The sequence below is a fragment of the Ursus americanus genome, chromosome 34 (genome assembly GCF_024610735.1).
Source record: "Ursus americanus isolate L20-20 chromosome 34, mUrsAme1.1.p, whole genome shotgun sequence".
Taxonomy (NCBI): Eukaryota; Metazoa; Chordata; class Mammalia; order Carnivora; family Ursidae; genus Ursus; species Ursus americanus.
Window position 1 is genome coordinate 18,045,964 of NC_142160.1, and position 15,103 is coordinate 18,061,066.

The 15,103-nt window shown below is 42.6% G+C and overlaps 1 protein-coding gene across 1 annotated transcript in view; it reads right to left on the reverse strand.

Annotated features, from left to right (window-relative positions):
- Positions 1-3,486: 3,486 nt before the first annotated feature.
- The window catches only part of GNAQ (G protein subunit alpha q), a 299,677-nt gene continuing 288,060 nt past the window's right edge, over positions 3,487-15,103 (reverse strand). Inside the window, exon 7 of the mRNA XM_045781065.2 lies at positions 3,487-8,167. Within this exon, the coding sequence (XP_045637021.1) occupies positions 7,977-8,167 (191 nt within the window). The 3' untranslated portion in view covers positions 3,487-7,976. The remainder of the gene's footprint in view (positions 8,168-15,103) is intronic.

Here is a 15,103-nt window from a genome sequence, read left to right on the forward strand (position 1 = left end):
CTTTGGTAATTAGCTCCAGGTCACAAGGGGAGGGAATTCACGTGCTGTGGGTGCAATAAGCCAGCTGGGCTTGTCCTCCTGCCATTTTCCCAGGTTCACAGAAAGGTGGTGTCATAAGGGGACCGAGGGTGGTGTGCAGGAACAGCTCGAGAGAGACCATTGTTAGGAAGACCATTGTCTTCCCAACTGGGGTTCAATGACCCCACAATCAGCAGCTTAAAATTGGGTGTGGTGGGAGTATTTGACACCGTGGAAATGAGCACACACTTCAGATGAGTACCGCAATCCTGCCCCACTTGCCCCCCATTGTGAACCATTTCCCAGGATCCTACTGGCCAGGACCCTCGACTGTTCCATAAGCAGCAGCAGGCCCCTTCTGTGAATGCTGCCCTGACCCCAGGAATATAATCCTTGCTGCTACAATCCTTGATGAGGGCCCAGTACCTCAGGTGTGGCCCAGCTGGTGCCTTGACTGGACCGTACGGCAGGCAGCGTGGGACTGGCGGCCCACATGGCATCCTAGGTGAGGCGCAGCCCAGAGCGGACACACACACGGTCTTGTCAGCAATGTGAGCTTCTTGGCAGCGGGGTACACAGGGCGGAATTCCCGCTTGTAGACTGGTGGTGTTTGCCAAGCCTCGTTTGTCAGTGTGTCTTGTATCCGCCCTCTTATTTCCAGAGATGCGTTAAATAGCCACCATCCATGTGCATTGGGTAAACTGGGAACAGTGATAGTCCCAGGGGCCCTTTGCATAGTCCACCTCAATGGGACAGGCTCCTGGCCCACTAGGCTGGGAAAGCGCCCCCTCCAGGGCTGGAGGGCCCAAACTGGCTTGTGGAAGGCCGCCACTAAGGGATTCCCGGCCTCAGCTCTTTGTTAGCAGGGGCTGATTTCACTACCTTCTTAATTAAAGAGGGTAAGTTGCCTTATTTTACCCATCAGCTTATGGGATGGGAGAATACTCTGGCCTCTGCCTTCTTGAAGAAAACAGGAAGAGAGAAAATGGACACAGATCAGATTTTAAGTCCTGAGGTGTAAGAATTCAGAGAAAACAGTCTTTCTGGAACTCCCGGTGCATCTTAGATTCTAGAGACCTGCATTTTATAACCAAGGCCTTGTGTTGCAGGGACTTAGGGTGCTCCCTCAAAACACATGGACTTGAGTTCCTTCTCCTAGCTGGATCCATATTTTACTTAGCTATGGCAACGAAACAAAGGAATAATGGTAAGGCCTAGATAATTTAACCACCAGAAACCTACCCTTAACCATGGCCTTCCACTCTCCAACCGTGATCCACCGTTCAATAAGGGCTTAAATATGGAGTAACTCATGAGCTTGGTTAGAACTCAAAATTAACAAAAGAAAAGCAAGACACTAGCTAATTTACCATCAGAAATTGCTCTTGTTCATTATCAAATGAACCACTGCTGTTCTGTAGCATTACTTTGCACCCCCCCCCACCTTTCTGCTGTAGTTTAATTGGTACCACAACCTAAAAGTAAAATGGCAGCGGCAGTGGGGGTGGGGTGGGGGACAGGGAATGGTAGAGGCGGGGAAGATGAGGAACAAGACAGAGAAGTTTTTGGACCAACTACTTTTATTGCTTCCAGAAGGCTAGTACTGAAAACATCTGACTAATCAGGATGGGTCTATGAGTCAAAAGGTCAAGTTAAAATATTTGGCTCAAATTATGTTGAGCGAGTTCATTTTTCCTGTGGGCTATGGGTCTTCAAGATGATGATGCAGATGGACACAGGTCCCAGAGGCCACAGAGTGAGGGGTGCTAGGGGCTGGCTGACACCCCATTTCCTCAGGGGGGAGGTTGTGGGGGACTGATCACTCCGGGCCTGTACTAAATGACAGTCCCCCGTCACACCATCCCTTAATAGTAAGATCCAGAGAGGGGACACCATCTCCTGGAAATGGTCTTTAACGCATGCAGGAATAGGACAGTCTTACCCAAAGGCTTTTAAGTGAAAACACTTTCTGAAGTATTTGGAAGGAACAGTATGCTGAAAACCACAAAATTCCGTAAGCAAGGGCCGGGCTGCCAGTTAGAACTGGTTAGTAAGTAGCAGGAACAGATTTTGCTTTTGTTATGGTTCTAAGTCCCTACCTACAGAAGCACTGATTTTTCTAGAAAAACACTTGCCATCATTATCCTAACTTGACAAAACTGCTAGAGAAAGAAAAACTAGTTCTTAGCTGATCTCAAAAGCTTCGGTGTTTGTTTCTAAAAGTCACAGCCCCAAAGGACATCTACAGCTCCTTTCCCGTGAGGAGAGGACGGTTCACGATGGCTGCTGAAACGGGAAAGCTCTGAGCTAAGCTCTGGCCTCTTTCAGCCAGTTAATCGTTCCTAATTAGAAGACAGATTGAAGATAGGCAGTTCTTTTGTAAGTCTTTAGTGAGCAGCTATTAAAATTTGTATTTACAGTTGCTTGCCACTTAAATTAGGTCATGTTTAAAAAAAAATTGAAAAAAAAAAATGCCACCAGTACGAATATTTCCACTGAAGCCTAAAATCTGGTTATATACCGAAGGGAAAGGATTTTTTTTTTCATGTTTGCTTAGAAAATTCTAAACCTGTCTACTTGGACAATGCATGTGCAGTATGAAGTATTTTAGGAAAGGAAAAATTTATTCCAATACTCCCTAGAATAAAAAACATTCTAGAAGAGGCTGAGGCAACTTCAAGAAGCAAACTCAAGAACGAAGAATACTATAGTACAAAATTATGGCCAAAAATACTGTATTTTTAACCAGCAAGATCATTGGGGCATTATTATACAACATTAGGTGTTTTTTGCAAAACTAGTTCCCATCCCCAAACAATAGACAATACATGCATTTGAATGACATTTTAAGAACAGTAAATATGATTCTTTTAAATACTGCAAGTTAAAAATGTTTTCTGACAAAACTCCCTAAATACATAGGTCTAGTAAGGGTTTCCAACATGATGACAGGTGAGGAATCCAGCAAGAAGTTGTATTTAGAGTTCTTTGAGGAAAAGAAATCTACCAAAAACATGTGTTTCAGTCCAAGTAACCTGAATGTTACACGGCAATTTGCCATCTCTCTTCTTAAACTTGAAAATATTCTACAAAGAATATTTTCCTCCCTGGTGTTTTTTCTACCTATCTGAAAGTCAGAACTGCTTTATCCAAGTAAGATCCAATTTAGCCCAATAGGTGTTTTCATAACATGTAAATGTCATTTACTATTGGGTCGGAATCATACGGGGAAATGGAAGATACATGATCGGGAGGTAAGAAGGAAATTAATATTTGAGCACCTACTATGTGCTAGGTGTGTATACATACTTTGAACAGATGATTCTAGAGGCGAGAGTATAATTGATGTGATGAGCACTGGGTGTTATACACAACTGATAAAATTATTGAACACTACATCTGAACCTAATGATGTATTATATGTTGGCTAATTGAATTTAAATAATAAAAAAAAAATCCCATGAAATATTTGGGATGTACTTATATAAAAAAAAAAAAAGGTCACCAGAAGTTGGGAAGACAGCAATGAATGGGTGGTTACTGTGTGAGGAAAAACTAATGCCAAGTTGAGACTCTGTACTAGGTATCTACGGAACAGCAGGTGTCTGGCTCCAAAAATCTCTAACTAGTCATACACAACTAAGCCACTTCTTTTCCTAATTTGGTGGAACCAAAATGAAATCCCAAACACATAGTTACCAGGACAGACCTATTAACGCTACATATGCTGGAAATAAGTGGAGATAAACATATAATATTACAAGTTTTGATTTGTGTGTGTGTTTCTAACCAAAGATAGATCTTTGGAAGAAAATAGTAACGTATACCAAGCACAACTTGTTTGTATTAATTGAGATGTTGTCAATTACCAATTAAGTGGTTTTAAACCCTTATTTAATTTTAAGAAGAGCAGCAATATACATTACAATACTTGGGTACACTTTATTTTGATATGGGTTAACATTCTTCTATATTTCATTTCATTCGTGTTTTTTTTTTTTTTTTGAGAAACTGAAAACAAAGGGAAATTGAGGGTAATTTTGAAGGTTATTTCCAACCACTATCTGAGTCTTGCAGTATCTCATTATACAGCCCTTTCTTCCATTATTGTTTTTTTGCAAATAAGTCATTTGACCCAAATCCAGCATAAATAGCTTTTTACCAATTCCTAACTTAAGACAACTAAAATTTACAATCATGTGGCAGTATAAATTTTAAAATTACAGTTCATACACCTTGACAGTCAAGATAGTCTAAAGTACAAAAAGTAAATTGTCCTTTAGCTGAATTACCTTTTTTTTTTTTTTTAAATAGTAGGCTTGCTAGTTAATCCACACACACACACACACACACACAAATACAAGTTTCAGGTGTTCTTCGAATACCTTTTGTAGGTGTCATATGCTAGTAAACAACATATGCAGGTTCCTAAGATTTTTTTTTCCCAGTCTATTCATGACATTCAACAGAGCTCCTTATATGAAAATGTTTTTTTTTTTAAAAAAAAAAACAAAACCCAAAAACTTCGAGGGGATTTACTGACTTTTGAATAGGTGTGTTATTTCCCTTTGTTTCAGGTATGAGGCACAAACTTCTGAATTTAAGCTCTGTAAGGCATAGTACAAACCTCCAATTTACAAATGAGGAATTCTCTGTGGGTTTGGAACTGCCATGTCACGCAAAAGAGGGAAAATTATCTGTAAACTGGTACACTGCAATGTGTTAAGTGAGTCATGAAACGGCTGCTTGCCTTGGTATGCTGAAGAAAGGTTTTTGTGTTTGTGTTTTTCTTTTTGAATAAGACATGCCCAAGTCACCAAAACCTCGCCACGGGCCTCCGTTACCTGGAGCAGCAATGGCAGAAGTCCAGTGGCACGCGCTTCTAATGCTTGCAATCACAATATAATAGAAAGCAGGAGTAAACTTTGTTTTTATACAAAACTGAAAAGAATCCCTTCCCGCCCCTAACCCCTTCAATAAAACCCCAAACAAAGAAACAGAAAAGAAAATCCTTTAGCTTCGATTGACTAGTGTGGATACAATTAGGTTTCCATGCGTCACTGCAGCTAGGGTGATCAATTTCTTCCTTTCTCAACAGAAAGGGATCTTGTCATGCACCCTACGGCACACAGCGAAGCCACAAACCTCAAATCTGCATAGCAATTCCATCCCAATTTCATAAAGACAAATAGAACAATCTCTCCCTGTTTGCTCAACTTCTTCGAGCTTTGAGATCATGTTTAATCGACTACATATCTACTATAGCTCTATTAAATAGAATATCTTGATTCCCTAAAACTGTAACACTTATGATCTTGTGATGAGGTTTTCTCTATACACACTGTAGGCCTTCAAATGTTATTGTTGACTTTTTTCTTTTTTTTTCCTTTTTCTCTTTTTTCTTGTTTTTTTCTTTTTTCTTTTTTTTTTTTCTTTTTTCTTTTTTTTTTGCTGCACCAAATTTAAGATTGCCCTTTCAGGCAAGCAGTGGTCTCTAGCTGTTAAAACATTTCCTTAGTGGATCACAATAGCTTCTAAAACTGCCTTTCTAATAAAGGCCATCAGAGAGGTAATACTAAACTGTGCATTTGCCAAATAAGAATATGAATTGTATAAAAGCTCATATTCCAATCCTAGGTCAAATGGCAAAAGTTCTACAAAGTTGGTTTCCATGTTTGTATAAAAGCTCCGACTGATTTTATGTATTTTGCTATGAAATTCCCTTTGGGTCTTATCAGTATACCTCTACTCAGGAATGTGCAAACGATTTTATACAGCACGATGCTAGTACCGCTCTGTACGATAGTAAGATTTTTTTTTTCTTTTCTAAATGGAAAAAAAAATATCCCTAGTCAGAAATAAACTGACAAATTTACATTCTCCTCTCTTAAAAAAGTAAATAAAATAACATTATTCAAAATGTGAATTAGCTATAAGACATACAATTACATAGATACATATCAATACAGCACATTCAATCTGCCAAAAAATTAATGATTCCAAAGCCAGTATGGATGCTGCAATCTCAACAGAGATGTAACAACGATGAGAGCATTCAGAATTGCACTATACCTACAGGCAGTCTGGTTCTTAATTAAATTACAGGTGCTTTCTGAGCAAAGTGAAAAAGTAACCTGTGTTGTTTGTGGTTGGGAAAGTAAAGAAGGAGGACATTCCACCACTACTTAGGAACTCTTGGACTCCTCTAATATACCATTCATTTTCTCTCTTCCCTTTGTTGTTCCCAAACAGTGATTGATAGGGAAGTTTCGACTTGGGCCGAATAGTATGATACTTAGAGTAGGACCAGTGTTGTGGCCTAATTCCTACTCTCCAACAGGTTTAAAGCAATCTTACTTTATTTTCTTAAATCATATTTCAACTCCAGCTCATCAATACATGTGTTTTCTGTTTTTTGTGGGTTTTTTTTGCATTTGTTGAAAAATTGCACATAGAGAACTCCAAGTATCTCTCCTAGTAGGTTCAGTTACATAAATACATGTCCTACAGAACACAGACAGGTTACTCTTGCGTTAAGTCCCCAGGTCTTCCTTAGGTTCAACTTAACCAGTCGCCAGTTGAAAAAGATCCCAAAGGTGGTAAACCAGTAGGAACTTCAAATTTTGCAAATTAGAGGTGTCAGAATACTCAACCAATGTTCTTGGCAGACCTACTTGACCTTAAAGAACATAAAGAGTAAAACTGGCTTTAAGTGAAGAGATAGAAGCAGATTTCATGTTCTATCACAAAGACACTTTGTTACATTGCTGATTTGGACACTCAACATGGAATGGACACTGAACAATGTGATCTCAGGGCAAAGAAAAGAAGGGACCAAGCCAATCAAATTTACAGTCTCCGATTGTTGTTTCGGGGTCATTCTCAGCCAATTACTTGAGGATTCACAGTCTTATTCTCTTCCATTTTAGGATACTGGCTTTTACCTTTTTCACTACTCTGCTTTTACAAAAAGCCAGCTTTGGCAACACACACCCATAATAAATTATGGCCCAAAGAGTAAGGGACAAAAAGGAGGAAAAGCCTGAACCAAGAAGGGGAAAAACTAAGAACAACCTAAGAAAAAGGTTCTGGGTAGCAGCTGTTGGGGTAATGTAGTGTCTGTTGGCATATATATATATATATTTTTTTTTTTTTTGGCATCTGCAATTTAAAGAGAGGGTGAAAATAAGGAAGGGTGGAAGGACCATGGCACCTGACATTTAAAAACAACTGTGTGTCTCTGCTCTCGCCTTACTGACTTGTGCATCTCTGAGCGACCGAGCTATGGCTGAAGGTAGAAATCCAAAAGAAATGACACTTAACCGTAAGCTGGGCATCTGTCATCCTAGCCCGAAGTGAGGCAAGACAATATATTTATACAGAACAACTCTATATGTGTATCCAGAATCATACAGTGAAAACCACAGTATTACTACTTAGACTCCTTCAGCAAAACTAGAAACATTTCAATTAAGCTGATGTTGATGGCTTAAATCAAATGATGCTGTCCTGACTGTATCATTTGGGAGAAAAACCTGACCAAGACTGGAACTAGGGTAAAGGCCATTGTAACCCAGGAAAAATCAGGATAGGGGTATGGGTTAGGAAAAGGGCAAACAGCTTTGTTTTGCTCAATTAAAAAAGAAAAAGAGAGAAAGAAACAACTCTTATCCGGGTGAGTGCATGACTGAGGATTTAAAATACATTGAAGTCACAAGGTTTTGCCTAAAAAAAAGAGAGAGAGGAAATGTGCTGGGACTGTACTTCAGCATCCTGTTTTTCCTCTGAATAGTTTAAATAAAATCATAATATTTACTACAAACTCTGTGGACACGTTCACAGAGTCCGGGACGGCAATAAATTAGTATTATGCAAATTGTTTTGCACAGAAACCCAGTCCCTCTCGTACAGCTTCACTAGCCCACCGGGGAGGGAAGGGCGGTGCCGAGGAGGCACAATCAGACCAGATTGTACTCCTTCAGGTTCAGCTGGAGGATGGTGTCCTTGACGGCGGCAAAGACAAAGCGGATGTTCTCGGTGTCTGTGGCGCACGTGAAGTGGGAGTAGATAATTTTGTCACTGTCTGGGTTCAGGTCCACGAACATCTTCAGGATGAATTCTCGAGCCGCCTGGGCATCTCTCTGGGGTCCTGTTGGCCAAGGGAGGAGAGGGAGGGCTTGTTAGTGGACGTGGTAATGCCTTCACTCAATAAATGCTTATTGGGGCCCGAAAGATGCCCCGGAGCTGCGGGTTGGATCTGCTATCACCACCGTCCTCACCACGACCGTACGACTGCTCCTCTTTGTCACGTTCTCTGCCCAGCCCTCCGTGTAGCTTCTAGACTGCCGCTGTTGCTGAGCACGCCACATTTATGTAGTTGTCGAGGCACTACGTGCGGTGATAAGAAAGACTGGTTTAGATTTTCTTAGACTGATCCGGTCTCTTCCGTGCCAAACACTGCCCTGGAGGCCTTGAAACAGGACCGTGATATATTTACCAGGATAGAGTGAGTGGTTAATTCTGCGATTAAGTCTTACACAGGACACCAAAATCACAGGCAACAAAAGAAAAAAACTGGACCTTATCAAAATAAAAAACGTTTGCGCATCAAACTGCATCAGTATCAAGACAGTGAAGAGACAACTTACAGAACGGGTGAAAATACTGGCCAATCCCGTATCTGATAAGAGGTTCGTATTCAGGAACTAGAAACGCCTACAACTCAGCAACGAAAAGGCAACCTGATTAAAAGAATGGACAAAGGACTCTAATAGACTGGTCTCCAAAGGTCGACAGCTGGCCAATAAGCACAGGCAGAGAGACTCAACATCACTCATCACTGGAGAGATGCAAATCCAAACCACACTGAGCTCCCACCTCACATCTACCAGAATGGCTATCCTGAAAAACCAGTATTAAAAAAAAACAAAAACCACCAGTGTGGGCAAGGATGTGGAAAAACTGAAACCCTCATGAATTACTGGTGGGAACGTACAAGGGTGTAGCCGCTGTGGAAAACAGCTGGATAGTTCCCCCAAAAGCTCAACGTGGTATTGCCATATGAGCCAGCAATTGTATTCCTAGGTATATATGCAAAGGAATTGAAAACAGGGACTCTAATAGTTACCTGGATGAATCTCACTGCTGTAGGATTCCCAATAGCAAAAGGGTGGAAACGACCCAAGTGGCCATCAACAGAGGGACGGATAAACAAGAGGTAGGAAGTACATAACGAATAGTATTCGGCCACAGAAAAGTTGCCACGACATGCATGAACCTTAAAATGTGACGCTAAGGAAAAGAAGCCAGACAAAAGAACAAATGTTGTATGACTGCACTTACACGCGGTACCTAGGAAAGGCAAATGAGCAGAGACAAAGTAGATCAGAGGTCAGTCCGAGGTGGGGGCAGGGGGAAAGGAGGAGCTATTGCTTAACAGTTAAAAAGTTTTAGGAATAGTGATGGCTGCCCAGCACTGGGAATGTAATTAATGCCACTGAACTGCATGCTTTAAAATGGTTAAAATGACAAATTCTGTTATGTATTTTACCGTAGTTTTAAAAACAGATCAAAAAGCCCTGAACTGTGTGCTTTTAAATGGGTGAATTACAAGGTTATATGAGTTACAGGTCAATAGAGCTGTTTTAAAAACCTATTTAATAGATCCTGTTAATTAGTAACATCAAAACCCCACAGCTATCAAGTACTGAGCATTCATATTTTAGTCTGTGAGACCCTATATATTTCCATCTTTTCCAGTGAGTTCCATCCTAAGAAAGATGGCGGTCATGCTATATAACCTTCTCCTCCTCCACTTCCTTCTGTCTGATAAGACCCTCTCAGGATCCACAGCTTCCATTTTTTCTATCAATATTTTTGTTATCTATCGATTGGGATAAAGAAATCTTAGAAAACTCAACCGAGGGCCTATCACTTCTAACAAAACACATCGTGAATTTTAGACTACCAGCTTGAAGACTTCTTCAAACCAGCCTTACCGCAAACTGGGGATTTCCCCCATAACCCTGCCAGAAGGAGGGAGGAAAAGAGCCGTGAAGACAAATGGATTATTCCCATTTGCACAGTTTACAAAGGTAATGTTTGAATTTTTGACTTCAGTGACCAGAATTTTAAGTTTCGTCAGCAACTAAGAAGGCCGGCATCATAATTGAAAGCACCATGATTACAATGTCACATCTTTCTCGATGTACTATTAATTTACTAATTCCACAGCAGTAATAGAATATTTAAAACCAGGACTAGTAGATTGCTGGGGTTGGAGCAGCTTCTCCTTTTCATAAAAAAACCCCATCTTCCTGGTTTGTGAAGGAAGTTCCCGTTGATTTTTGTATGTACCCAATTTGAGGGGAAAAAGGGCTCTTTTTGCTTAAACCCTGAAGAATATCAGAACTAGACCCAAACGCATTCAGCGGAGAGCACTTGCAGTGTGTTAGGTTTTTAGGCATAAATTACAGGATTTGAATAAACACAAACTACAAAGAAATCATTATAGCCATCCTAGGAGGCACAGAATTCCACGGCCTCCAGGAACAATTCTGCAATTCACGTCCATGTGGAAATGGTACTTTCTCTTCCCGAAGAGAAGTACAGAAATGGCATTCGTTATGATTAAGACCTCGTAAGTGCAGAAATGTGGAAGTGTGAAATTCGTAATACTACAAACACGTTCGTTATAAAAACATCACTGCAGAACAGGCCTAGAATTTTTTCTAGTTGTAGCTCCTCTTACAAGGGCTTTGCATGCAATGACAGCTGTGTTTGCTTTGTTTAAGTGTCTTTTTTTTCTTTCTCTGTGGCTAAGTTGCCTCTGTGCGTTATGCGTGTGTTGGGGGAGATGAACGGTAACAGACAATGTTCACGGTTTCAGACCTTGGCCGCGCACGCATGGTAGAAGGAAAACGCTCCCAGTGATGGGGAAGCTGGGGAATTTACTGGACGAAGGAGGGAGGGAAAGAGATTAGGAGGATGTGGTGGGGGGAGAGGGTGTACCCTAAACATCTATCACAGAAAAAAGTCTTGTTGTTGTCGAGAAATCAAACCCACGCAGTGTGCTGCGGGCACGTGCTGCTCTGGGGGGCAGGCTGTGCTGTATTTACCCCCGTTGTCTTGTATGCGAGCGCATCATGAAAACCTGCTGGCCTAAAAGGGGTGCTACGTATGGTCTGGGGCGTTATTTGCTGGTTCTCACAGAACTCTGAGAAAAATGAAGAGGATCTTCTAGGGGCGTGAGGCAAATGTGTAAGCCAGATGCTTCGTGCCCATCTTCTTCACACAGATCTTGTGGTTAAAGACTAGCCCGCTGCTGTTGGAGGCCATGTTGACTGCACACAAAGTCCCTTCCTTCTGTAGTTTCCTCAGGAACAGTGAGGGATACAGTCTCCGGCATTTATAACTTAGTGGCAGGCTACTTACTGGCCAATAAAAAGGAGTAAAAATGAAAACAAACACTGTTTAAGCTAGGAAAGTGTTTTTGAGGGAATAGCAAAGCACAAAGGAGAATGTCCTCGGATAGGGGACAGGAGCACACAGCTAAGAAACGAGAGAGAGTACTATCTCGAATACCCGATAACATCCCCAAACATTTCTGTTTCAATCCAGCAACCTTTAGAATCCTAGACGTGTCTGAGAAGGGAAATTCAGTTCACTGAAGATGCAATCCTTCCCGTTCTGTGAGCCAGCACTCCCAGATGCATGTGGGACAAGAGGAGGAAATCTCCCTCCTTTGAGGGTGTGGGTATCTTCACAGAAAGCTACGAAGCTGAACTGAACATTCATTTTTTAAAGTAATCACCTTTCTGAGGGAGCTTTTCGAAGTACAGAAACCCTGCTGACTGAGAACCACTGCAGATCCTATGTTGATAAGGTAGTTTAACGAGCAGTCAGGTTGTTACGTACGTACATCGTGAGAGCAGGAACTTCGGCTTTGTGCCCTTCTCCGTGCCAGGTCCCGTGTTAAAGGACTTACTTATGATTCTATTCAATTCTTTCTTTTCTACTTAAGAAGAAACTGAACAGTTGAATAGTCTAAGCCAACAATGACCGTAAGAGGCAGAGCTGGAACTTGGCGACATCCAAAGCTGTCCTCTTAACTTCTATTCACCTAGATCTGAGTTTGACACACTTTCTCTGTAAAGGACCAGAGAGTAAGGTTGCTTCTGGGGCAAGATGGTGACATCGGAAGACCCTAAACTCCGGGACACCCCCTATCTACACCTGCTGTTAGAGCAAATCCTCTTGAAGAGCTGAGGGCCGACTGAACAGCTTCGGTACAAGAGAGGGAGAGGCCACACAAAGAACGGTAGGAGAGATGAGATGAAGACACGGGGATGAGGGGAACCCCATCCCGAATGCTACAACGGTGGCAGAGAGGGACAGTAGTGAGGCTCTGTGAGCAGATCTGTCTGTCCATGGGCACACAAAAAAGTGCTGCTGGTTATAAGGGCAACTAGCATGTAAAGGGACCAGCCCTCAAACCTGCCAAAAGGGGGGGGGAAGCTGCTGGCACTCTCCTGGTCGGAGGGGCGGGTGACTGCCACAGCTGATGTACCCTCCACCTCGGCTGTAGCGGCCCTGCCCGGGCACCGCGGGGAGCCCTGTGGGAAGCACCCTGGGATGCCGAGACCTGCAGCCTGTCTTGGCCCCAGCCACAGTGCCCCCTGGGAAACCCTGGCTGGCACCTACTTGAACATCAGCTAGCCTCCCAGAGCACGCACACCACAGGCGGTGGTCTCAGGGCTACAGCCGAGGTGGTAGGAGCCTAGAGTGTTCCGGTGTGCTTCACACCCATGTCCTCTTGGTGTGATGGCTAAAGCTGTAGTGAGCATGGATCGGGGGGTACCACTGTGCACGGCGCTGGGGCCACCTTGGTGGGAGGGTGGGGCGGGGGTGTGGGCTAGGGGCCCAGGGCTCCCTGAGGCAGCAGGCCGGCTCGGGCACCCCTAGCCTACTCCCTCCAAGGTGGAGGGTACATTAACTGTGGCACTCACCCGCCCCTCCGACCAGGAGCCAGTGCCCTGGGACCACCACCTGTGCTTAGAGCCCCAGGAGCCCTAGCGCGCACCTACTTCACCTTCAGTTGTCCTGCCTGGGATACGCAGGCTTGTGTCCGCTTCAGATTTAACCGTCCTGCCAAGGCTCCCTCTGCATGAAAAGCCCTGGGATCCCCCAGCTTGCACTTGCTTCAGATCTTGCTATTCTGCCAAGGTGCTGGAGCCCCAGGACTGCCCTAGTCCATGCCCCCTTCAGCTCCAGCCATCTCAGCAGGGCAATGCCAGCATGGAGTGCTCTGGGATTCCCCGGCCCATGCCAGCCACAGCTCTGGCCAAAGTCACCAGGCACACAGGGTCTACGCGGGTCCCCCAGACAACCATACACGAGACTATTCCATCAAGTTCAGGAGAAACAGCTGTTCCACCTACCTCATAGAAACAAACACAGAAAGTCAAGCAAAATGAGGAGACAAAGGAATATGCTCCAAACAAAAGAATAAGACAAACCTCCAAAAAAAAACTAAAACCGAGCCAAGCAATATGCCTGATAGAGCTGAATGGTTATAAAGATGCTCACTGGCTTGGAGAGAAGAGGGGAGGAACTCAGAACGTCAATAAAGAGAAAATTTATTTTAAAAATTCGAATTGAGGGGCGCCTGGGTGGCACAGCAGTTAAGCACCTGCCTTCGGCTCAGGGCGTGATCCCGGCGTTATGGGATCGAGCCCCACATCAGGCTCCTCCACTATGAGCCTGTTTCTTCCTCTCCCACTCCCCCTGCTTGTGTTCCCTCTCTCGCTGGCTGTCTCTATCTCCGTCAAATAAATAAATAAAATCTTTAAAAAAAAATTTGAATTGAATACAATAACAAATGAAAAATACACTAGAGGAGATACAGTAAACGTATGCAGGAAAGCAAATTAATAAGCAAGGCAGGGTGGATGGAAAGCACACAAGCTGAATGAGAAGAAGTTAAAGGATCTCTTGAACAATATCAAGCAAACATCTGCATTACAGGGCACCAGAAAGAGAAGAGAAAGAGACAGAAAAAGTAGTCGAAGAAGTAACAGCTGAAAACTTCCCCACCTGAAAAAAACCACCAGACCTTTAGGTTCAGAAAGCAGAGAGTCCCAAACAAGATGAGGCCCACAGACACAATAATGAAATGGCAAAGGTTAAAGAGAATTTTAAAAGCAAGAGAGAAGCAAAAAGTTATGACTGTGAAAGGTAAACCCCTTAAGTCTGTCAGCTGATTTTTCGGCAGAAATATAGCAGGCCAGAAGAAAGTGGCATGAGAGATCTGAAGTGCTAAGAGGGAAAAAGCTGCCATCAAGAATATGCTACTCGGTGAGGTTGTCATTCAGAACTGAAGGAGAGATGCTGAGTTTCCCAGACAAAGGATAAAGGAATTCTTCTAAGAAATAATATTAAAGTGACTTCTTTAAATGGGACGGCCATAATAGAAGAAAATTATGAATAAAGAGATGTAAAATGGGATTACATACACATAAACTGTGGAGGAAGGAGTAAACAAGAAGTTCTTTTAGAATGTGTTCAAACTTCAGTGACCATCCACTGGAACGAGACTGCTATATACTTAGGATGTTGAATAGGAACCTCATGGTAACTGCAAGCACAAAACCTGTAATGTGGAGGCACAAAACAGAAGCAAGCCAAGCAGAACAGTATGGAAAGTCATCAGCCACAAGAGAGCAAATGCAGAAGAAAGGAACACAGAATAAAAACCAAACAAAATTTAACAAAATGGCCATAAGTACATAGCTATGAACAATTCTTTAAATGTAAATGACCTAAATGCTCCATCAAAAGACATAGGGTGGCAGAACAGAGAAAAAAACCAAGCCCCCTCTAAACACTGATTACAAGAGACTCATCATTTCAGACCTAAGGACACATATCAACTGAATGTGAAAGGACAGATAAAAATATTCCATACAAATGAAAGTGAAAAAAAAGATGGGATACCAATACTTATATAAGACAAAATAGACTTTAAAACCTAGACTGTAACAAGAGACAGAGGGCATTACACAATGATAAAGAGGTCAATCCATCA